The 26,542-nt window shown below is 43.4% G+C and overlaps 1 protein-coding gene across 1 annotated transcript in view; it reads right to left on the bottom strand.

The window, feature by feature from the left end:
• Positions 1-26,542, bottom strand: part of LOC141052044 (cytochrome P450 2G1-like) — a 138,978-nt gene that overhangs the window by 111,446 nt on the left and 990 nt on the right. Inside the window, exons 2-4 of the mRNA XM_073549223.1 lie at positions 12,430-12,592; positions 12,118-12,267; positions 9,716-9,876 (exon numbers count right to left, since the gene is read on the bottom strand). Coding sequence (XP_073405324.1) covers positions 9,716-9,876; positions 12,118-12,267; positions 12,430-12,592 — 474 coding nt within the window. The remainder of the gene's footprint in view (positions 1-9,715; positions 9,877-12,117; positions 12,268-12,429; positions 12,593-26,542) is intronic.

The raw sequence follows: 26,542 nt of genomic DNA, 5'->3' as shown, positions 1-26,542 counted from the left end.
TAGTGTAATAACTTTATTTTTACCAACTAGAATCTGGTTTCATGAAAAGCAAACTGTTGGTTTCAAGTTTCACCCGTTTGTTTTTCGTGAAACAAGATCCTAGTTGGCAAAAATTGAGTATGCCTTGTTATGACTATACTAGGCCGTGGTATTTCACATATGACTATACTAGTAGGCCCAAGGCATACTATACTCATATTTGAAATACCACGGCCTAGTATAGTCATTCCAAGGCCTAGTGTAATAACTTGTAAGTTGGAATGGAGCAGATTACATTCATCCACTCAATGCTGACTTGTATTCCCCATGGACTTTCATTGGGGTTGGGTTTTGAGGGTTGTGTTTTGAGAAAATCACATACTTTGTTTTCAACTAGTTGCACAATTTTCTCTTGAAAAAAAATGGTTTCCTGATTCATGGCCTGCAGCTTTGCTCGTTCCAATATATTTCACGCAGACTAGCAATGCTGCATTTTAACTCATATGTGTATTTACCTGCCCAGGTGTGTGAACATCAAAAAATTCAGTTATACATGGGAAGTTTTTTATTAAATTGGAGTTTAAAAAATATAGTGCACTCAGTAATGGTATCAAATAAGGTTTTTTATTACAATAAACAAACAAAAACATTACACCATTTCATCTTGCCAGTGCACCCGTCCTACATCAGAAATAAAGTAGGCCGCAAATTGGTCCCTCATTTGGCCAACTTCAACGGATGACCTGAGAGTGTGCTGAGTGAATTCAGGCAATGGGTTAGGAGCATCATCGTCCAGTTCAAAGGTCGGGTGCTCTTTAGCCATCACAAAGTTATGTAGAACCACACAGGCCTTCACCACCTCATCGACTGTTTCAAGTTTAAGATTAATGGCCGTGCCCAGAATTCGCCATCTGGAAACAAGAATCCCAAAAGCACACTCGACAGTTCTTCTGGCCCTGGTCAGCCTGTAATTAAATATTTTTTTGGTGTGGTCCAAGTCCCGGCTGGAGTAGGGTTTCAGTAAGTTTCCGCACATTTGAAAAGCCTCATCGCCAACCATTACAAAGGGCAGTGGCGGAGCTTCGGTGTGAGGAAGAGGCCGTGGCATAGGGAAATTAAATTGGTTGCCATACAACCTACGGCCCATGTCTGAGTTTTTAAAAGCCTGTGAGTCATTACCACGGCCAAATGCTCCAATGTCCACTGCTACAAACATACATCCGGCATCCGCAATCGCAATGAGTACTATTGAAAAGTACTTTTTGTAATTATAGTACTCAGATCCCGTTCTTTGGGGTTTGATGATCCATATGTGTTTACCATCAACAGCTCCCAAACAGTTGGGAAAATTGCATACTGTCCAGAATTTGTCAGCAATTTCCATCCACTTTTCAGCGGTGGGCAGGGGCATAAATTCTGGGCAAAGAACATTCCAGAGAGCCCGGCAGGTGTCAGCAACAATTCCAGACAAGGTAGAGATTCCAATACGGTACTGGAAGTGTAGTGAAGATAGGGTTTCTCCAGTCGCCAGGAATCTGTGAACAGACAAAGAAGTAAAATTAATATTTATGTATATTATTTTAAAAAACTATAAAATAAAATATTAGTACATTCACGAAAACTAATTACCCACGGTTTTGAATACTAAATTTAAAAAAAAACCATCAGACCGCACCCCTTGGTTTTTAAAACATACCGTAATGTCACCAGTAGCCGTTCCTCAGGAGGAATCGCACGACGGAGCTGTGTGTCCTGTCTCCGGATGGATTGTTGGACACGAGCAAGCAAATCCATGAAACTTTCGTGGGACATCCTGATATAATCTGTAAATTTCTCCGGGTTTGCCTGTAGCTCGCTGTAGAGGGTGTGGTATGCCCCACGGCTCTCCCGGAGTTCAACAATCGGATGTATCCACATACGCCGCCGTCTTCGCTGCCTCTCTCTCTTCCTTTGTTCATGGCAAGCAACTGCATACGCCTGAGCCATCGCGATGTCCAAATCCAAGTTGAAGTGAAAACTCTTCCAGCGCAGATCCATGGTCACGAGAAGAATCAAGCAAATGTGAAGAATACTGTAGACAGGGTCTATATATTAACATACCACACCCACAATGAAGTCCCATTGGTCTTGTGTGTTGTTGAATGGTTGTTTTTTCATTTTGGTGGGGTTTTTCCAAAATCTGTAAAAAAACGCAAACGCACAAAAAACGCATACAAACGCGCAAAAACGCTGCGTTTTTTTCCTGCATGCGCATAAAAATGCTTGAAAAAAACGCAGCGTTTGTATGCATTTGTATGCGTTTTTTTAATGCTTTTTTTTGCGGGAAAAACGCGCTGCAAAAAAAAGCAAGTGTGAAACTAGCCTATGATGTATGTTCCAGCTCAAACACAAAAATTGTAAATAAGTGGCACTACATAAATAACCAAATAAATAAATTTCCTAGGCCATATATCAAATTAGGGTTTGTAGGTAGTTGGGGAGGGGATGGAACCTTAATATCTTCCCTAGTAATTTCACTCATTAATTACCCTTCCAGCTTCCGCCTCCTAAATTCGACATAAACTGCGCTCATCAAAGTGACCAACGACCTTCTGACAGCTAAATGTAACGGTGACCACTCTGCTTATTCTTCTCAACCTTTCTGCAGCTTTCAACACTATTGACCACCACCTCCCACTCTCTAGGCTCCAGTCACTAGGCATTAAGGACACTGCTCTCTCCTGGTTCTCTTCCTATCTTTTGGACCGCTCCTTCAGTGTTCTGTTCACTGACTCCACTTCATCTCTTCTTCCTCTCACTGTTTGGGTACCTCAGGGCTCAGTCCTTGGCCCCCTTCTCTTCTCTCTCTACACGGCCCAAATTGGACAGACCATCAGCAGATTTGGCTTTCAGTACCATCTTTAAGCTGATGACACACAACTATACACGTCATTCCCCGACCTTACCCCCTCTGTACTACAGAACGCCAGTGACTGTCTGTCCGCAGTCTCCAACATCATGTCCGCTCTCTATCTGAAACTCATCCTTTCCAAAACTGAAGTTCTTCTGCTCCCGCCATCTACTAACCTCTAAGTCTGACATTTCCCTCTCCGTGGATGGCACCATAATAACACCCCGGCAGCAGGAGCGCAGTCTGGGTGTTATGTTTGATACGAATCTCTCCTTCACCTCCCATATACAATCTCTTGCCCGCTCTTGCCGCTTACACTTAAAGAACATCTCTAGAATCTGCCCATTTCTCAACATGAAAACAACAAAAACCCTCTCTGTCGCCCTGATCCACTCCCGCCTCGACTACTGTAATGCTCTATCAATTGGCCTCCCCCTCACTCGACTTTCCCCTCTCCAGTCCATCCTTAATGTGTCCGCTCTTTGCCAGTCATTACACTGGCTGCCCATTCACTACAGGATCCAATTCAAAGTACTTGTTCTCACCCACAAAGCTCTCCACAGTGCCCCACCTTACATCTCCTCCCTCATTTCTGTCTATTGGCCTAGCCAATCACTGCCCTCTGCAAACGACTTTCGACTAACCTCTGCACTAATCCATACCTCCCACTCCCATCTCCAAGACTTCTCCCGCATTGTGCCAATCCTCTGAAATGCTCTACCCCAGGAAATTAGGACCAGTCACAACTTGCATAGTTTTAGGTGCTCCCTTAAAACACATTTGTTCAGAGCAGCCTATCACGTTCCCTAATCAAAGTAATTTTATTTGTAAGTGTGCTTGTGTAGCCCATACTCTATCTCTATCTATCCCCCACCCCCTCAAGATGGCTGGACCATCATTGTAAATACACCATTGTAAATACACACCTGTACTTTGTATCTCCCCCACCTCATTGTAGATTGTAAGCTCTCATGAGCAGGCTTGTTTAATTTTTTTATTTTGTTTTGTTTTATTTTGCTTTAATCATTACATTATTGTTAACGTTGTTACTTTTGACTGTTGTGTTTAACTGTAAAGCGCTGCGGAATATGCTGGCGCTATATAAATAAAGATTATTATTACCCTTCCAAACCTCAGAGGTTGGCACCATAAATCAAGTATGCAATTTATGGCGCCCCTGCTCACCATCATCTAGCCCAGATAATCCGTAGGTGATCCTAGGTACTACAACAGGAGGCAAAAATATCAGACCAAGAGTAGCTTTGGCAAATAATATGACAAAAAGCCGAGATATCCATAAACAAAGTAACAATCCATTGAACTCAAATGTGAATTATACTACATCATGGGCATCTACAACATTTGCAGAGATATAGGTAAAATATTCACAAAATAAATTTATAAAGTGTCAGTGCCTCTAATAAGGTGCTACAGTGCTAATCAAGATGTGGATATAAAGTCCAATTAAATGCATTAGGTCCCAGCAGCTTGTCAAAAATATAGAAACCCCACATACAGTTGAATCCAGAAGTTTACTTACACTATATAAAAAGACACATCTGCATGTTTTTTTCAATATCTGACATGAAATCAGAACAATTCTTTCCCGTTTTAGGTCAATTACGATCACGATAATTATTAATATTTTCCAAATGCCAGAATAATGAGAGAGAGAGAATGTTTTAAGGCATTTTTATTACTTACTGCAGTCAAAAGTTTACATACACCAAGATTAATATGCCTTTAAACAATTCTGGACTGCCCATATGATGATGTCATGTAGTTGGAAGTTTCTGAGTTTTTTTGGCAACATCTGAGTTAATTAGAGACACACCTGTGGATGTATTTTAATGCACACCTGAAACACACTGCTTTTTTTCTAGCATCATGGGAAAGTGTCAAGAAAACAGCCACGATACCAGGAAGAGAATTGTGGACTTGTACAAGTTTGGCTCATCCTTGGGTACAATTTCAAGATAGCTGAAGGTGCCTTGTTCATCTGTACAAACAATTATAAGCAAGAACAAACAAGATGGGAATGTTCAGCCATCATTCTGCTCAGGAAGGAGACTGGTTCTGGGTCCCAGAGATGAACATACTTTGCTCCAACATGTGCATATCAACCCAAAGACAAAAGCAAAAGACCTTGTTAAGATGATGGCAGAAGCTGGAAAGATTATGTCAATATCCACAGTGAAATGAGTACTGTATCAACATGGGCTGAAAGGCCACTCTGCCAGGAAGAAGCCATTACTCCAAAAGAAACATAAAAAACCCAGATTAATATTTGCAAATGCACATGAGAACAAAGATCTTAAATTTTTGAGACGTGTTCTGTGGTCCGATGAGACTAAAATTTAACTTTTTGGGCATAATGAAGATAGTTACGTTAGGAGGAAAAAGGGAGAAGCTTGGAAGCCTAAGAACACTATCCCAACTGTGAAACATGGGGATGGCAGCATTATGTTATGGAGTTGTTTTGCTGCAGGAGGGACTGGTGCACTTCAAAAAATAGATGGCATCATGAGAAAAGAAGATTATGTGGCAATATTGAAACAATGTCTCAAGACATCAGCCAGGAAGTTAAAGCTTTGGCCGAAATGGGTCTTCCATATGGACGCTGACTCGAAGCATACTGCCAAAATGGTAAACAAGTGGCTTAAGCATAACAAAGTCAATGTTTTGGAGCAGCCATCACAAAGCCCTGATCTCAATCCTATTGAAAAATTATGAGCAAAGCTGAAAAGGCCAGAGCGGGCAAGGTGACCTGGAAACGTGGATCAGTTACTCAGTTACACCAGTTTTGTCAGGAGGAATGGGCCCAAATTCCAACCAACTATTGTGAGAAGCTTGTGAAAAGATATCCCAAACATTTGACCCAAGTCATACAGTTTAAGGGCAATGGTAGCAAATACTAATAAAATGTATGTAAACTTTTTACTTCGCAATAAGTAATAAAAATGCCTTAAAACATTCTCTCTTTTGAATTATTCTGACATTTCGCAAATATTAATAATTATGGTAATCATAATTGACCTAAAGTGGAAAAGGTTTATTCTGATTTTATGTCAAATATTGAGAAAAACATCCATATGGGTCTGAATATATAGTACAGTTGTGGCCAAAAGTATTGACACCCCTACAATTCTGTCAGATAATACTCAGTTTCTTCCTGAAAATGATTGCAAACACAAATTCTTTGGTATTATTATCTTCATTTAATTTGTCTTAAATGAAAAAACACAAAAGCGAATGAAGAAAAATGCAAAACATTGATCATTTTACACAAAACTCCAAAAATGGGCCAGACAAAAGTATTGGCACCCTCAGCCTAATACTTGGTTGCACAACCTTTAGCCAAAATAACTGCGACCAACCGCTTCCGGTAACCATCAATGAGTTTCTTACAATGCTCTGCTGAAATTTTAGACCATTCTTCTTTGGCAAACTGCTCCAGGTCCCTGATATTTGAAGGGTGCCTTCTCCAAACTGCCATTTTTAGATCTCTCCACAGGTGTTCTATGGGATTCAGGTCTGGACTCATTGCTGGCCACCGTAGAAGTCTCCAGTGCTTTCTCTCAAACCCTTTTCTAGTGCTTTTTGAAGTGTGTTTTGGGTCATTGTCCTGCTGGAAGACCCATGACCTCTCTGGGAGACCCAGCTTTCTCACATTGGGCCCTACATTATGCTGCAAAATTTGTTGGTAGTCTTCTGACTTCATAATGCCATGCATACGGTCAAGCAGTCCAGTGCCAGAAGCAGCAAAGCAACCCCAAAACATCAGGGAACCTCCGCCATGTTTGACTGTAGGGACCGTCTTCTTTTCTTTGAATGCCTCTTTTTTTCTCCTGTAAATTCTATGTTGATGCCTTTGCCCAAAAAGCTCTACTTTTGTCTCATCTGACCAGAGAACATTCTTCCAAAATGTTTTAGGCTTTTTCAGGTAAGTTTTGGCAAACTCCAGCTTGGCTTTTTATGTCTCGGGGTAAGAAGTGGGGTCTTCCTGGGTCTCCTACCATACAGTCCCTTTTCATTCAGACGCCGACGGATAGTACGGGTTGACACTGTTGTACCCTCGGACTGCAGGGCAGCTTGAACTTGTTTGGATGTTAGTCGAGGTTCTTTATTCAACATCCGCACAATCTTGCGTTGAAATCTCTTGTCAATTTTTCTTTTCCGTCCACATCTAGGGAGATTAACCACAGTGCCATGGGCTTTAAACTTCTTGATGACACTGCACACGGTAGACACAGGAACATTCTGGTTTTTGGAGATGGACTTGTAGCCTTGAGATTGCTCATGCTTCCTCACAATTTGGTTTCTCAAGTCCTCAGACAGTTCTTTGGTCTTCTTTCTTTTCTCCATGCTCAATATGGTACACACAAGGACACAGGACAGAGGTTGAGTCAACTTTAATCCATGTCAACTGGCTGCAAGTGTGATTTAGTTATTGCCAACACCTGTTAGGTGCCACAGGTAAGTTACAGGTGCTGTTAATTACACAAATTAGAGAAGCATCACATGATTTTTCGAACAGTGCCAATACTTTTGTTCACCCTCTTTTTTATGTTTGGTGTGGGATTATATGCAATTTGGCTTTAGGACAATTCTTTTTGTGTTTTTTCATTTAAGACAAATTAAATGAAGATAATAATACCAAAGAATTTGTGTTTGCAATCATTTTCAGGAAGAAACTGAGTATTATCTGACAGAATTGCAGGGATGTCAATACTTTTGGCCACAACTGTATATGGAAACTTATGTTTTCAACTGTAGCTACCATTTCACTGTGACCTCTACGCATTTCCCCTTTCCTGTTCATGGTTCATCAGGAGGTTTTTAAGATGTAACCCTTTAGGAGGTTTAGGGTCAGATGTTATTCATAAAGTCATGGTGTCCGTTCCTCATCCTTATAAATAAAGGTATTAATAAAGTACAGTATATATTTTTTATGGATGATGTTGTTTCCTTCATTAGACATATTACATGCTCTCCAATATGTCCTTATACTGTTAATTCAATCCTTATTCAGCTCTGACCTCCTGTGGGAACAGGTAATTGAGGTAGATTATCTGCTGAACAGCCATGAAGTCTGAATTCATTGTTTACAGGAGACTGAAAAGTGACAAAGTGATAACCTCCATAGGAAATGTGTTTGGTCTTCAATGGAATTATAGTGGACTTGGTGGAGCACAATTCCAGTTATGAATATTTTTTCTTTTGTCAATGATGTAGGTCCTCTAGTTGTGGAATACATAGTTCACTGTTGTGACGAAGTGACAACATTAAATATAATCTTGGTATGAATTTCATTTATTTTTTCATTGATTAGTGATTTTTGTACTGTATGAGAGACACTCTATTATTGTTTCTGATATCGTAACCTGTTTTGTCTTTGCATTGATTGATTCCTGTGATTGGCTTCTTGTTACTATATAATGTGACTCATACCACTGCTTCCATATACTATTATTGAGGGTGTTTTTCACCAGAAGCATAATAGTTTTAACGTTTTCTCTGGACATCGTTCGTTTTGATGGATTCAAATAAATATTATTTTTACACTTAACAGATGTACGTGCTGCATTCCCCGTCTTTCCTTGAATTACAGCAGACTTTGTGGAGCTGGATTCCAGTTGTGAATATTACATTTTTTGTGAACGACCTCTAGTTATGAGAAACATTTTTGGTGTTGTGACGAAGTGGCGAACATAACACATTTTCTTACATCACTGGGCAGCCTGCTCTTCCGCTCCAAATTAATATTGGTCAGATGAATAATGATAAAAATGCCATGTTTGGAAAGCTAAACTCATGAAAGGAAATATGGAGATAATATCTCCTGACTGGGACCTCCAGGTGCACAGATATCCTGAAATTCAGGGATCCCATAATTTATGGCGATCTAACCACATCCCTTTCACTGGCCCCAATCTGAAGACACCATGGGGAGGTATGTGCGCACAAATTTTATCTGATAATTAGTCCTGGAAGGCACAGTTTGCTGTAGTTCTGTACCACTTTCCGAAAAGGAGAACTTCCCTCCGATAAGATCTGCCTAATTTCTGTGACACAAATTTAGTACTTTTTTTTTGTTATCCATTTTTATTTTATGTAATTGTATATAATGCATTGTTTTTTTTCCCCTTTTGTGATATCTTTTGCAATTTTTTATAAACACTGCCAACTTTTTAGATTACGTTTATTAAATTGTATAGCTTCATTTCTATTGTTCTATAAACCGAATCACTGAAGCCATAAGCTGCCTGTAAAAGTTGTCAAAACAGGGTGTCAAAACAGCCTGTATAAAACATTGGTGATGGCAGCCAGTTTTCTTGAGTTATTATGGAGCTTGGCAGTGACTGTAAAGGATTATATATTATATTCCATGGATTGAAATTGAATGTGTATAATCTATACATTAATTCTGAGTTCCCCAATATGTGACCTAGTAGTGAAGGCAGTCGTGGCCTCGTCCATCAATCGTCAGTCAATTGCAAAATTGTTCTGACAATTGGAGACAGTGGAGTGCTGGCTTGTGCCAACGTGGTAACAGTGGGGGAAAATCTGTTTAATTCCATGCCTGTTCCCTGACACCCATCATCAAGCACTGTCAATAACTCTGCAACTAGGGACAGAGTGGCTTCCTCTGACAAAGGTGATAAGTGCAGTAGAGGAACATTTTTGAACAAGAATATTTAAAACTAAGATCAAAAGATGGTACTAAAGTGTAACACAGTTGTTACAGAAATCATTGGACCATCCACATAATCCATGAACTTGTCAGGTTCTCCAGAATGACAGCCTCTCCTTGATGCATTTATAGTTGCAAAATTAAATTCCCACCTGTCCCCAAATGGATGACATGATAAGAAAAGCATCATGAGTATCCTGTAGAAATTTCTTCCACTTTTTGTCATCATAGCATTTGCGTGATCCACATATTAGGTTTGCAATAACATTAGTAGATGCAAACATCAGAGTGTTGTTGGGGTCAACAGGCTGCCCTAAAGGAAGAAATAACATTGGCATTGAATGGAATGTTTTAACTACACAGTAATTTTGCATGGTAAGCAAGAACAATACATCAGAAAACAGACTGATCATTTACTAAAAACACATGTTTTTGGCAGAAAAATGTCCATACTATCACCATGGTGTTGCCCATGTTTCCAGGGACACTTTTCCCATGATAACGCTGCACACCATAGTTCCGATGGGTGAAGGCTTCTTACTATAGTGAGTGTTCTGGCAGCATATGCGTTGCCCATGAGATCTCAACATATTCTCCATCCCGCACCTTTGATATCCATTACATTCAGCGCACTAATGGTTTTATTATGTACTAGCTTAATGAATGCCGCGTCCTTTACTCATGACCCACGTATACAGTAATGTCTGATGATCTGATTGGTCGATCACCCCTGGTTCCTGTATATGACACACCTCGCACGTGTGACATGCAGATGATGTCTTGCGCTCTGATTGTTTCATTTGCTGTCATTTACTGTTTTTATGGTTTCATGATTGTCTTTCTCTTGATGACGCACATATTAACTGTCCTTTTCTTTTTGGTTGCCGGTCAATTGAGTCCACCTATATATATGCTTACCTTCCTCTTCCTTTTAAAACATGCCACCTGACAAAGCTAGGAAAAATGTGCATTGGGAAACGTGCATTGGAAATCTAGGGCATCACCACAGCCATCCTCCAATACACTAGCACTTTGTAAGTCTTTTCAGCACTTATGTTTGACCTTTTACTCTCCTCAACAACATAGACTTTAGGCATGTATACGGTATAACAGTTGTACAGTGCAAACTGAGCTTGTGTCTGTAGCCCTCCACAGAGTTACTCTGTGTTAGGCTGGCGGAACGCACCAAATAATAAAATAATAATGAGGTGCATTCGCAGCCTGGGGTCCACCGTGCAGAGATGGGATACTGCTGCTAAGTAATGGCAGACACTATATGGTGGTAAAATAAGTGAACGCACACGGGTTAACGTCACCCGGTGTGAGCGAAGTGGACTCTGTTGCCTCACAGAGCCGCACTACCGCTGAATAAAGATGCCGAAGCCTGTTATGCTCACAGAGCTCGGCGAAGTGAGCGCTCTTGTAAAGTCACAGGACTCTGCCCCAAGACACAGGGTCAGAGTCCCTCTAGACTCACCAGCACTAGGCGCCGCAGCTGCGGTGCCAGGGAGGACTAAATGAGAGATAACGTACCAGTGGGCACTGCACCGCTCTGGATGCCACTAACCACCCAGAGTGGGGAGGAAAACGCTAGAGTTGCGCACGGTGCCGCACTGGCAGCTACTGCTATCTGGCGCGTTACGACAGTGCCATGCGCAGGGAGGCACAGTCGGACGCTAGCAAGTGTAGAGGACTGCAATGCACTGTGGCATATAGCCTAGCCACTGACAGGCGCTGACTCTAACCACTAGACCCCAACACATACACAGCCGAGGATAGGGGTTTCAAATGAGTCAGTCACCAGATACATGCATCCATCATCATACACATCTTTAGCATAAGAGTCTATACTAGCGCATGGTCGAGCGGCCTTGTGACTCTTTTATAGCGGCATCCTTCCGGGACCTTCCCAGTAGTGGACCAATCAGAGCAGGAACGGGACCTGCGCATGTGACCTCCGACCTCCAATGAGAGGTCGCCCAACGGGCATGCTCAGTAGGCAAAATACAGGACTTAGTCCCTGGAGCGTCTGCTTGCTGCTGATTCAAGCATGATGTTACAGCAGAGCCTGAAGGAGCAATCAGACGCCTAGCATTAGCCTGGGCAAAAAGCCTGGACCGACGCCTCTGCTGAGCAGGAATCTCTGCGGCCGGCGAGGAATGGAAGACCGCAGAGGACATGGCTTGAGTTTCCCCCTGTGCAGTGGGGGAAACTCGACACCTAACCCTCTGTCACTTTGAATGAAACATTAAATGGCATTACATATATTCTTAAAGTATTTTTTTTTAAATGGGAAATTCTTTGCACCTCTTGCTGTTTTTGGTTTAATTTGATTCTTTGGGGGGTGTCTCTGACACTTATTCAATATTTCTTGGCTATGGAATAATTTTTTTTTCTAAGATACTATGAAGCCGTAGGAACATCAGGTGCCCATATTGTCTCCATGCAATCCTTCTACAAAATTGAGAAATGTATTCTTGACTCCAATGTTTCTATATATTTAATACTTTCTTCTACATAAAGCTTTGATCTGAACTTTATTTCACAAACCTACCATTCAATCTTGTGAAATGATCCACAATATGCTTTGCCTCCTCTTGTACAGGATCTTCTAAACTCTTTTTACCCATTCCAAAATCTTTGAGGGTTGTGAGAGAGAAAGATCTCAGTTGACTCCAGGTTTCATCATTGACAAGCACCAATCCTTAAAAGAAAAGGACAAATATGAAATGTACAGAATATGGCTCAATTTGCCAATGAAAATTTCCTTTGATATTCTTTAGTGATAGGTACAAGATATAAATCTACTAAGAAACTCGTATGATATAACCACCATTGCCAACAATTTTATTCCCAGCAAACTTACCTTCTTTGTGAAGTAAACGATTAAAAATTGGTGCAGTGCCCCGATTAGTAAAAGCATCTCCCAATTCAACTAGTGCCTCCTTTACTGCCTGGTATCCAGTCAGAACCACCGTAGGTCTTGAACCAAGGTAGAAAGTATAAATGGGGCCAAACTTGTCAGCCAACTGTGAAAGTAAGTATCAGAAACTTTCTTAGAAGATAACTTTTTTATTTTACTATTGCAAACTTTAGCATTGTGCATAGAAAAATGATTTGTCTCAAGTAGAGATGAGCGACTTTGCCTTTTTTCGGGTCGAGTCGGGTTTCGCGAAACCCGACTTTCTCAAAAGTCGGGTCGAGTGAGATCGTCCGACTAACGGAAAAAGTCGGGTTTCGTTCAGACCGAAACACGAAACCCAATGTAAGTCAATGGGGAAGAAAAGTTGGGAGTGAGAAGAGGACAGGAAACACACTTACAGTGCCCATTTGAATGCCAAAACCATAAATTCTTATTCCTGAAGCTTGTCACCCTTTATTTACTTCATAATACAAGTTATGCATTGAAAAATGGGGGTCATTTGGCTAAAGTTGTGGGGGGGTAGGGCTGGCTCCAGGTTTTCATGTGCCCTGGGCCAAAGAGCGCCCCTTTAACACATACCACAACTCATGATGCTCTGATACGGCAGAGAAATAGTGGTATAGTACAAGGAAAAATACTTCACTTTTTACATCTCATGACTGATATCCATTTAAAATTCTCCAATAGCTCCAAAAACGGACAGTATATTACTCCATACAGTATTATGGCCACCGCATAGTGCGCTATACAGAGTAATGAGGCCCATCTATTTCTCCCTACAGCATCATTGATCCCATATAATGTTTGAAACTGTATATGATGAGCTCCACATAATGCTACAGTATATGTTGGTCCACATGGATGAAGCTCCACTGTCTTATGGGCCCAAATAATGCTCCATACATAATGGACCCTATTTCTAATGCTCTAGTGTATAATGTATAATGGGCCCTGTACATGCTGCTCCAGTGTCTGATGTCCACCTTTGGAATGTTCCAGTGTATGGTGGGCCCCATCTATCATTCTCCAGAGTATAGTGCTCCCCAAAAATAGCAGTCCCAACATTGAAAACAATGAAATAAGTCTCCTCGCTATGGAATCCCTGTACTAGTCAGGACTCCTTGTCGTCCCCATCTTCCATCGCAATGCACTTGGCTGTTTAGGCAGAGGGCGTACAGATGTGATGTCATTGCGCTCTCTGATCAGAATATCAGTGTCAGGAAACGCGGAAGACATCATGGCGGTGGAGCAGGGAGAGGTAAGTATTTCAACCTTGCAAGTGCTGTGATCCTGAGCAAGCAGGGGGGGCCCACTCGTTGGCGACGGCACTGGCACAGGGCCCCTCATAGTACAGCGGTGTGTCTGACGGCAGGTGGGCCGAACCTGTACTTTCATCTGCAGCTTCCTCTTTGTCACCGTGTAAGGTGGAACATTATATGAGAAGGGTAACCTGAGTTTCATCAGGGTCAGATTCAGGCTGTATAGAGTGCGAGGGGAATGTAGTGGTCTGGGTAAATGTACAAGTAGAATCATCGAGCAGTGGCAGGGCATCAGTGCACTTGTGGCGCCCCCAGGAGTATGGTCGCCACGGTGGCATTACCTTCCTCCTAGGGAGTGTGATGTCATGCTTGGGAGCAACGAAGGATCTCTCTAGCAGGTTAACTGATTGGGCGGCATGATTCCCATGACTCACGACCCTCCAAACAGCGTCCATGAAAGCAAAATTTTTGCTTGACGTGGGCAGTATGGTTGCAAAGCTGAACCTTAAAGGAATGTCCAGAAGGGCACCACCAGGAGTGGAGCCTGCGGCGTAATTGGACTTAACACGGGCAACCTCAACCATCCAGCAACCGAAAAGATGCACGCATTGCAAGCTTAATTCCGTTAACGAACGAGACTCCGTCCTGCCCACGCGATCCGCGTCCAGCTTACTAGAGGGACACGCGAGGCTCTGGCACGCGAGATTGGCCAATAACTGGTGTGTCAAGGCCTTACATGTCCGTGGCTGCATGCGCGCTACACCGAAAGGGCCAGCGTGTGTCACTTACAGGTGCAGATAAGCCGCTGAACACCGTTACTGATGGGGATCTGGGATTACAATTATTACCCGCGAACAATGATTTCCCAGTAAGTGCAGGTCAACCGCTGTTCCGGAATTAGGCCTAACTGTCATTCCTGAAAAAGGGAAAAACTTCTGTGTGCAAACCACAGGTGCTGTAGCTTGCATAAGAGCTCGCCAGCCGTTCTCAGGCACAGTATGGATTACACGTGATTGCACAAAGGTGAGAAAGGGTACCGTATCACCGGATAACATGTATGGATAGCATAGTTTACACATTAAAAATATATGTCTATACATCAGGAGGCAGGCTCAGACGGTGTCAGGCCCAGTATGGGAGAGGTAAAGATTGCAAATGCTGGGGCACTGGCCAAGCACGGGTGGCCCACTCGTGGGTGTCGGTACTGGCACTGGGCCCCTCATAGTACGGCGGTGTGTCTGACGGTGGGTGTGCACCACCACCGTCAGAGAAACTAGATTGCACTATGAGGGACCCTGTGCCAGTGCCCGCGCCCAAGAGTCGGCCTACCCACCTGTCAAGGGCAACGGCACTCGCACTGTTGCGTGCGCTAGCTGGTGAACCCGACCATGGGGGGGCAGCCCAGTTAGGGAGGTTTACAAAGTGGCATATGTTGATGTTGGACATTCAGCTGATGCAAAAGGCGAAATTGGTCAAGTCCCAGGAAGAGGAGGACCAAAGCAAGCCATTTTTCTGTCAACCTATGTGTCATCAGGGGAAGGTGGGACAAAATCCTTGGAAACCCATGCATGGTTCATTTTAATGAAGGTTAGATCATCCACATTTTGGGTCGACAGACGGGTCCTTTTTTCTGTCAGTATTGATCCAGCAGCACTGAAGACTCTTTCCGATAGCACACTTGCAGCTGGGCAAGCGAGCTCCTGTAACGCATATTGTGCCAATTCAGGCCAGGTGTCCAGTTTAGCGGCCCAACAGTCAAAGGGGAATGACCTGTGAGGGAGAACATCAACCTGGGAGGAAAAGTAGTTTGTAACCATAGTTGAGAAGTGCTGTCTCCTGTCACTTTCCATCAATGCAGTATTACCAGTCGTTTGAGCGGGACATGAAAAATCACTCCACAACATGGTCATGAAACCCCTTTCTCCAACGCCACTTCTGATGTGTGCACCACCAACACCTCTTCCAAGCTGCCCCCAGCCCCTACGGCTCGTGTGACAAACATCACCGCTGCTGTGTGCTTGGAATGCCTCAACCAACCTGTTTACCAGAGTTGCTTGTTTGTTAGCCAATATTAGGTCAAGGTTCTCCTGTGGCATGATGTTTTGGAATTTGCCTTTATAGCGTGGATCGAGGATGCTGGCCAACCAGTAGTCATCATCGTTCATCATTTTGGCAATGCGGGGGTCCCTTTTTAGGATCTGCAAGGAATAATCTGACATGTGGTCCAATGTTCCCGGTGTCAATGATGCAGTGCGACTGCATGGTGGAGGAGCACTTTCTGGCAAGTCCATATCCCTCCAGTCACACACAAACCCTGTACCAGCCCTTGCCACGCCAACATTTTCTCTGGACACACGAGAAGCATCCTCCTCCCCTAAATAATCATCCCATCATCACCCTCCTCCTCCTCTTCCTCTTCTTCCTCCACCTCATCCAGGAGAGGTCCCAGAGCAGACAATGGCTGACTGTCAGCAAGGATTCCCTCCTCCTCTTCCTCCTCGTCAACCTCGGCTGCAGACGCCTGCTCCTTAATGTGCGTCAAAGTTTGCATGAGCAGACGCATAAGTGGGATGCTCATGCTTATGATAGCGTCGTCTGCGCTTACCAGCCGTGTGCATTCCTCAAAACACTGAAGGACTTTACAGAGGTCTTTCAGCTTTGACCACTGCACACCGGTCAACTCCATCTCTGCCCTCAAAGTGCCTGTCCGGGTATCCTCCCACAAATGCATTACAGCCTGCCTCTGTTCGCACAGCCGCTCAACCATGTGCAGTGTGGAGTTCCACCTTGTTGTAACGTCGATAATTAGCCGGTTCTTTGGAAGGTGTAGCAATCGCTGCAGCTTCTGCATACGACTGGAGTGTATGGGCGAACGGCGGATGTGCGAGCACAGTTTTCGAACCTTCAGGAGCAGGCCTGTTAACTCTGGATAATTATTGAGGAAGCACTGCACCACCAGGTTCAAGGTGTGAGCCAAGCAAGGTATGTTTCTGAGTTTTGAAAGGGCTATGGCAGCCACAAAATTACGCCCGTTATCACTAACTACCTTGCCTGCCTCAAGATGTACACTGCCCAGCCATGACTCAGTTTGTTGCTGAAAGTAGTCGGCCAGTACCTCCGCGGTGTGTCTGTCGCCCAAACACATCATCTTCAACACAGCCTGCTGACGCTTTCCACTAGCTGATCGATAGGGGGACACCTCGTGTGCAACACTGGCAGCTGCGGATGGAGTGCTGCTGCGACTGCACTCTGGGGACGAGCTTTCGCTTCTTGAGGAGTAGGAGGAGGAGGGTCGAACGCCAACAGCCAACTGTTTCCTATTCCGTGGGCTAGGCAGCACTGTCCCACCACCGCTGTCCCCTGTGGACCCTGCAGCGAGGACAATGTAGTGCTCTGAGTGAATGTACCAGCAGAATCATCTATCAGTGGCTGTGCATCAGTGCACTCCATGTTAGATTCATGTTTGCCTGGGTAATTCACGATTTGACTTGATAACCCAGGGATGGAATGTGAAAACAGCTCCATGGAGTAATCTGTAGTGTGGCCTGCCGCATCCTTCAATTTTGGTAGAGGTGAAGGACACAAGGAAAGGTGTGGTTCATGACCATGAGCCTCCAATGACGAATCACTGCTTTTATTTTTTAAAACTTCAGAAGAGGAGGCAATAGAGCTGGAGGCTGAGTCAGCAATGTAAGCCAAAACTTGTTCTTGAAGCTCCGGCATTAGAAGCGGTTTACCTACTCCCAGAAAAGGGAGAGGCCTTGTGGAGCCAGACGATGATGCAGCCTCTACACCTCCTGCATTAGGTGCTATTTTGCTTTTGCCACTACCAGCAGATCCACCACCACCACCAACACCATCATTACCAGCTGCCAACCCCCGCCCACTTCCACGGACTCTTCCACCACACTTCCTCATTTTTTGGAAAAATGTACCCAAATTTCCACCAACTCTCTGGTACTGTAAAACAAGGTACAAGGTGTATATAGTAGTGGGGAGAATTGTAATGTCTCTACACTTCAGGACACTGTTGGATTCAGTCAGGCCCTGTTTATTTAACACCGCAATGTGACAGGCAGATTCTCTATGCTGTTACAAAGGTGTATGGAGGACTGTGGAGAATTGGAATCTATCTACACTTCCGGACACTGTTGGATTCAGTCAGGCCCTGTTTATTTAACACCGCAATGTGACAGGCAGATTCTCTATGCTGTTAGAAAGGTATATGGAGGACTGTGGATAATTGTAATCTATCTACACTTCAGGACACTGTTGGATTCAGTCAGGCCCTGTTTATTTAACACCGCAATGTGACAGGCAGATTCTCTATGCTGTTACAAAGGTGTATCCAGGACTGTGGAGAATTGGAATCTATCTACACTTCCGGACACTGTTGCATTCAGTCAGGCACTGTTTATTTAACAACGCAATGTGACAGGCAGATTCTCTATGCTGTTACAAAGTTGTATGGAGGACTGTGGAGAATTGGAATCTATCTACACTTCCGGACACTGTTGGATTCAGTCAGGCCCTGTTTATGTAACACCGCAATGTGACAGGCAGATTCTCTATGCTGTTACAAAGGTGTATGGAGGACTGTGGAGAATAGGAATCTATCTACACTTCCGGACACTGTTGGATTCAGTCAGGCCCTGTTTATTTAACACCGCAATGTGAAAGGCAGATTCTCTATGCTGTTAGAAAGGTGGCCGTGATAACAGTCGTTACACGGTACTGAGAGAGGAGCGTACACGTACACCACTGTACGGTGTATGTAAAATTGTCAAGCTCCGTGTTTTTTTATACGGACTGACGCACGCTGTCTCTCTCTATTTTTGAATGTAATCAAACAGCAAATCAACTATACTATTTGAAAACCGGACAAAACTATATGGTGTAGGTCTGTAAGAACGGACAAACTCCTCGGCTTTTCCTTACAGAGTCACACCCAGATAGCTTCACTGTGGCTGTGATAACAGCCGTTACAAGGTACTGAGAGAGCAGCGTGCACGTACACCGCGGTACGGTGTATGTAAAATTGTCAAGCTCTGTGTTTTTGTATATGGACTGACGCACGCTGTCTCTCTCTAGTTTTGAATGTAATCAAACAGCAAATATACTATACTGTTTGAAAAACGGACAAAACTATAAGGTGTAGGTCTGTAAGAACGGACAAACTCCTAGGCTTTTCCTTACAGAGTCACACACGTATCTAGCTTCAATGTTGGCCGTGATAAAAGCCGTTACACGGTACTGTGTGAGGAGCGTACACCGCTGTACGGTGTGTGAAAAATGAACGCTCAGTAACTCACAAGGACAAAACAATAAAATCTGGATTGCTTTGAAAAAAGCAGTTTGCTCAGCAGTGTGCACACAGCAATGCAGCTACCAGGTAGCCTTAAAAGGCAGCCTAATAACCAACAGAGCTGATGCACCAAGATATAGCCTCCCCTTTGCACTGCACAGTGACTGGTGTGTTGTACAGGCAAAATCGCTAGCAGCAGAATCAGTTTTTGGTATCTTCTTCCCTGCCTAACGCTCTCCCTACAGAATCAGCAGCAGCTATCCCTATTCTGAGATCAGCATGAGTAACATGGCGGTCGGCGTCCCCGCCCTTTTATACCCCCTGTGATGCCCCACAAAGCAAGCCAATCACTTGCATGCCCTTCTCCAAGATGGTGGTGACCGCTGCCTATGTCATCACGTTGCCCACCGTGTCTGTTCTTCCTGATTGGCTGCAAAAAGGGCGATCAAGCATCATGTGAAACGCGACTTTGGCGCTACAGTCACCGACCTCGTGGCCGACCTAACGCTGGGGTCGGGTTTCGTTCCATGAAACCCGACTTTGGCGAAAGTCGGCGACTTTTGAATTTTTTCGACCCGTTTCGCTCAACTCTAGTCTCAAGCTTGTAAATGGTTATCTGCACAAACACTTGAGTGTAGTGTCAGGGTGGCGCATTGTTGGGGGTTGCATTGAAAATTGCAATATTTTGTTGGAATTTCACTGGGGACACCTCTGCATAGACTATCACGCTGCAAGGTCATGGACATGTTTTTCAAGAACTTTTTTACAGTTGGCCAAATAACATTGTTAGACGTAGTGGCCACCATCATAAATTGCAAAAACTGTCCTGCATAGTTCCACAAAAATAAATATACCAAGTATGACTAGGACACATGGTAACAGTCATTACATATAATTAGTTTAAGTCCCCATGTGTCCGCTCGGATTAGTTATGCCTATCATCAAATATAACATATCGGACGAAAAAGAACGATGATTAAAAGGCTTTTATCACTAATATAAAAGAAACTTTATTATTTAGAACCACTGATAGAATATTACAATGATATCACCAATTAGGGGATTAAGGGGAAGTAAACATACACATATGTATAATGTGATTACACATCTAAAAAGACGCACATAACCAGCACCTGAAGGTATAACCTATACACCTCCAATTATATGACTATCCACAATTAACAATTTTGCTGAAAAATAGTACATCAATCTCAAAGTGGACACTACAATATTATATCCTCATATCCTTCAGCCAATTTAGAAAATTCATATTGGATGACTATTATATCATGCCTCCACCACCGGGAAACTAACCGCTATATATACAAAGGGCGTAATCACTTATAATAATAAACCTTATATGGTGTGGTACCTAAATGTAGACACTATCCTGGCTAATCACCCATAATATTATCTACAATACCGCCAACAAGTGGCCACTAAACATGCCATAGTGATTATCCCCGGCAATAGCCGCTGTATACAAAAAATCACTTCACACCATAATGGCCATTATCAGCAATGGCCGCCATATATATAGATTACGGTCCATATTAAACTAATTATTACCCGCAGTGGTGGTCAGGAGGTGTGCAGGTGCCTGGGTAGCGCGTCCGCCCCGACGCGCGTTTCGGACCTGCCTTTTTCAAGGGGCCTGACCGGTATGTACACCAGCATCCTTAAATAGTGTGCCCGGACGCCGCGAGGTCGGCGTTACCGGAAGTGATGTCAGCGGCCCGGAAGTGACGCGCTCTGTCACCGAGGCAACCACAACACCAGTCAGCACCGGCGTCACACAGCGGGAGTGGCCGGGGCGGGCCAACCCCACCATGTAAAGACGCCACATGCGGACAGGGGCAGCGGTGACAGGGGGACAGGCGCGTACAGGGCCGCTGGCACCAACCCACAACTACACAGAAAACATACAAAAACATATTTATTATAATATATACATACTATCAATTATACAAAGGACCAACAAACATCTATAAGGATACTGCCATATATATTTTTTATAAGATATAACAGCTATTACATCATAGACAATAATCATTGCATATCATTATTAAACTAAGGATATATATAATATAAACATCCTGATCCTTAGACTTCTTCATTTCTTGGCAACAATTGTTCACCCACAAGGGGCTAGATTATATATGATGTCCATATATATACGGTTCACTATATCCGTCCTTATAGATCCCAACACTAAAATAATAGAATAAAACATTAAAAGAAAAAATTAAAATAGTGATATCACAAATCATAGGCGATGTTTACCCACAGAGCAGTGTTCATAGAAATGGGGCATAACTGATGTTTTCATTGAGTCCAGATGGATGGACTGATCCAATTGTCCATATCCATCTGGACTCAAGTTGGGCCAACTTCTTGGAAATCCCACCCCCACGGATCCCTGTCTCGACCATGTCGATACCCCTAACCCTAAGAAGGCTGCCATCGCAGCCATGATATCTCCGAAAATGGCGTGGAATGGTCTTTAATGATGTTATATCCTCCGCGGTCGCTGCTGCCTCTATGCCCAGAACATGTTCCCGCACTCTAACCTTTAGCTGTCTAGTAGTCATACCCACGTAGATCATATTACATGGGCAGACAGCATAATATATTACATTTTTACTGGTACATGTAATATATTTTTTTATTTTAAACTCCCGAGATCCATTTTGGGTAACAAAAACTTCTGTGCGATCAATGTTTGGGCAAGCGACGCAGCGATCGCACGGAGTACTACCACAACGACCAGCCATTTGATCTAAGAAGGTGACCATTGGCTCACCCACATAGTGGCTTTGCACCAACTTGTCGCGCAAATTTCTCGATCTTCTGGCCGCGATAGCAGCCCTATCCGTCAGGAGACTCGACAAGACCGGATCCGCCTTCAGTATGTGCCAAGATTTGTCCAGAATCTTACGCATACGTGGGAAGTGTGAATGATAATTGGTAACAAACCTCACTTTACCCGATTCTTTATTAGATTTTGTACCATATAGAAGTGTGTCTCTTGACGAGTATCTGGCCCTATTGAATGCCTTTTTGATCATTCGGTTACTAAAACCACGTTCAAGCAGCCTTTCCTTTAAATCTTCCGCCTGTCTGAAAAAGTCTTCATTGGTCGAGCACAACCTGCATAATCGCAGGAATTGTCCGGTGGGAACCGACTGGACCATATGTCCCGGATGGGAAGATGATGCATGGAGCAACATATTGGTAGCAGTTGGCTTACGGAAGATATCCGTTTGTATCTCACCCCTATGATCTTTCTTCAAGACTATATCTAGGAAATCTAATGATACCCCTAACCCTAAGAAGGCTGCCATCGCAGCCATGATATCTCCGAAAATGGCGTGGAATGGTCTTTAATGATGTTATATCCTCCGCGGTCGCTGCTGCCTCTATGCCCAGAACATGTTACCGCACTCTAACCTTTAGCTGTCTAGTAGTCATACCCACGTAGATCATATTACATGGGCAGACAGCATAATATATTACATTTTTACTGGTACATGTAATATATTTTTTTATTTTAAACTCCCGAGATCCATTTTGGGTAACAAAAACTTCTGTGCGATCAATGTTTGGGCAAGCGACGCAGCGACCTCACGGAGTACTACCACAACGACCAGCCATTTGATCTAAGAAGGTGACCATTGGCTCACCCACATAGTGGCTTTGCACCAACTTGTCGCGCAAATTTCTCGATCTTCTGGCCGCGATAGCAGCCCTATCCGGCAGGAGACTCGACAAGACCGGATCCGCCTTCAGTATGTGCCAATTTATTTCCAACAGAGGAAGAACAAATAGCGTTGCAGACATTGGAGGATTTAGCCACCGAACACAGTGTTCCAGAGGGAGGTAAGGTTCCACCCTCGATATGGCCCAAATCTAAGAGGTTTCCCCTTATATCATCATGTCCTAATGTGGACTTATTTGTACAAATTGTAAGTAAAGAATTTTTGGAAATTCCAAAATATATTCGCGGTGATAACCTTACAAAAGAAGAACGGGAACGTCTGCGTGTCCTTCAGGACCTAAGAAATGTAGTTTTTAAACCGGCGGACAAGGGGAGTAATGTAGTAGTTTGGCCAAAGGTGTTATATGAAAAAGAAGCCTTTCGCCAGTTAGATTATAAAATCTGCTATAAAAAACTCACATTTAACCCCTTGTCCGCCTATTCTTTACAACTACATACTATTATTAATAAAGCAAGGGAAGCAGGAAGCATCACGAAGGAGCTGATGCCCTGATGGTTGTGGAACCAACTATCCCGACCTTTTATTTACTCCCTAAGGTCCACAAGGACGCGCAGACACCCCCAGGCCGGCCCATTATATCGGGTAGAGGTAATTACCTGGAGCATGTAAATAGGTGGATAGACTCCAAACTGCAACCGCTAGTGGAGGGGTTGCCATCATTTCTTAAAGATACAGGTGAGCTGTTGAGACGTGTGGATGGCTTGCATTTGGAAGATGACATGATGCTGATGACAGGAGATGTTGAATCCCTGTACACCAGCATCAGGCATGAGGATGGCATTAGGGCTACAACATTTTTTCTTGGTATGTCCAATTTACCTATGGAAATTAAAGAGTTGGTGATCGAGTTATTGCGTTTTACATTGACGCATAACTTTTTTGTTTTTAAGGGGTCTTTCTTCCTACAGCTCCAGGGAACAGCTATGGGGGCATCTTTTGCCCCTGCTTATGCTAACCTGTTCCTGGGGCTGTGGGAGAGGGACCTCTCCCTGCCAGATCAGCAGATGCCGATGTGCCGCGTCATCTCCTGGACGCGGTACATCGATGACATACTGCTGATCTGGCAGGGGTCTAGAGATGATCTCGAGTCCTTTATGCTATCCTTAAATAATAATGATTTAAATATCTACATCACTTACAAATATGATCCGGTATCAATAGATTTCCTAGATATAGTCTTGAAGAAAGATCATAGGGGTGAGATACAAACGGATATCTTCCGTAAGCCAACTGCTACCAATATGTTGCTCCATGCATCATCTTCCCATCCGGGACATATGGTCCAGTCAGTTCCCACCGGACAATTCCTGCGATTACGCAGGTTGTGCTCGACCAATGAAGACTTTTTCAGACAGGCGGAAGCTTTAAAGGAAAGGCTGCTTGAACGTGGTTTTAGTAACCGAATGATCAAAAAGGCATTCAATAGGGCCAGATACTCGTCAAGAGACACACTTCTATATGGTACAAAATCTAATAAAGAATCGGGTAAAGTGAGGTTTGTTACCAATTATCATTCACACTTCCCACGTATGCGTAAGATTCTGGACAAATCTTGGCACATACTGAAGGCGGATCCGGTCTTGTCGAGTCTCCTGACGGATAGGGCTACTATCGCGGCCAGAAGATCGAGAAATTTGCGTGACAAGTTGGTGCAAAGCCACTATGTGGGTGAGCCAATGGTCACCTTCTTAGATCAAATGGCTGGTCGTTGTGGTAGTACTCCGTGCGGTCGCTGCGTCGCTTGCCCAAACATTGATCGCACAGAAGTTTTTGTTACCCAAAATGGATCTCGGGAGTTTAAAATAAAAAAATATATTACATGTACCAGTAAAAATGTAATATATTATGCTGTCTGCCCATGTAATATGATCTACGTGGGTATGACTACTAGACAGCTAAAGGTTAGAGTGCGGGAACATGTTCTGGGCATAGAGGCAGCAGCGACCGCGGAGGATATAACATCATTAAAGACCATTCCACGCCATTTTCGGAGATATCATGGCTGCGATGGCAGCCTTCTTAGGGTTAGGGGTATCGACATGGTCGAGACAGGGATCCGTGGGGGTGGGATTTCCAAGAAGTTGGCCCAACTTGAGTCCAGATGGATATGGACAATTGGATCAGTCCATCCATCTGGACTCAATGAAAACATCAGTTATGCCCCATTTCTATGAACACTGCTCTGTGGGTAAACATCGCCTATGATTTGTGATATCACTATTTTAATTTTTTCTTTTAATGTTTTATTCTATTATTTTAGTGTTGGGATCTATAAGGACGGATATAGTGAACCGTATATATATGGACATCATATATAATCTAGCCCCTTGTGGGTGAACAATTGTTGCCAAAAAATGAAGAAGTCTAAGGATCAGGATGTTTATATTATATATATCCTTAGTTTAATAATGATATGCAATGATTATTGTCTATGATGTAATAGCTGTTATATCTTATAAAAAATATATATGGCAGTATCCTTATAGATGTTTGTTGGTCCTTTGTATAATTGATAGTATGTATATATTATAATAAATATGTTTTTGTATGTTTTCTGTGTAGTTGTGGGTTGGTGCCAGCGGCCCTGTACGCGCCTGTCCCCCTGTCACCGCTGCCCCTGTCCACATGTGGCGTCTTTACATGGTGGGGTTGGCCCGCCCCGGCCACTCCCGCTGTGTGACGCCGGTGCTGACTGGTGTTGTGGTTGCCTCGGTGACAGAGCGCGTCACTTCCGGGCCGCTGACATCACTTCCGGTAAAGCCGACCTCGCGGCGTCCGGGCACACTATTTAAGGATGCTGGTGTACATACCGGTCAGGCCCCTTGAAAAAGGCAGGTCCGAAATGCGCGTCGGGGTGGACGCGCTACCCAGGCACCTGCACACCTCCTGACCACCACTGCGGGTAATAATTAGTTTAATATGGACCGTAATCTATATATATGGCGGCCATTGCTGATAATGGCCATTATGGTGTGAAGTGATTTTTTGTATACAGCGGCTATTGCCGGGGATAATCACTATGGCATGTTTAGTGGCCACTTGTTGGCGGTATTGTAGATAATATTATGGGTGATTAGCCAGGATAGTGGCTGCATTTAGGTACCACACTATATAAGGTTTATTATTATAAGTGATTACGCCCTTTGTATATATAGCGGTTAGTTTCCCGGTGATGGAGGCATGATATAATAGTCATCCAATATGAATTTTCTAAATTGGCTGAAGGATATGAGGATATAATATTGTAGTGTCCACTTTGAGATTGATGTACTATTTTTCAGCAAAATTGTTAATTGTGGATAGTCATATAATTGGAGGTGTATAGGTTATACCTTCAGGTGCTGGTTATGTGCGTCTTTTTAGATGTGTAATCACATTATACATATGTGTATGTTTACTTCCCCTTAATCCCCTAATTGGTGATATGTAATATTCTATCCGTGGTTCTAAATAATAAAGTTTCTTTTATATTAGTGATAAAAGCCTTTTAATCATCGTTCTTTTTCGTCCGATAGTTCCACAAAAGCAATACATAGTAACATAGTTTTTAAGATTGAAGGAAGACTTTAAGTCCATCTAGTTCAACCTATAGCTAATATGTTGATCCAGAGAAAGGCAAAAAAAATTGTGGCAAACACTAAGCTCCACATTGGGGAAAAAAATTCCTTTCTGACTCCACATACGGCAATCAGACTAGTTCCCAGTATATATAA

This window comes from Dendrobates tinctorius, unplaced genomic scaffold, assembly GCF_039654945.1.
Source record: "Dendrobates tinctorius isolate UK_male_01 unplaced genomic scaffold, ASM3965494v1 ptg000158l, whole genome shotgun sequence".
NCBI lineage: Eukaryota > Metazoa > Chordata > Amphibia > Anura > Dendrobatidae > Dendrobates > Dendrobates tinctorius.
Note: the sequence above shows the minus strand (reverse complement) of the source record. Positions and strands in the feature narration are given on the sequence as shown.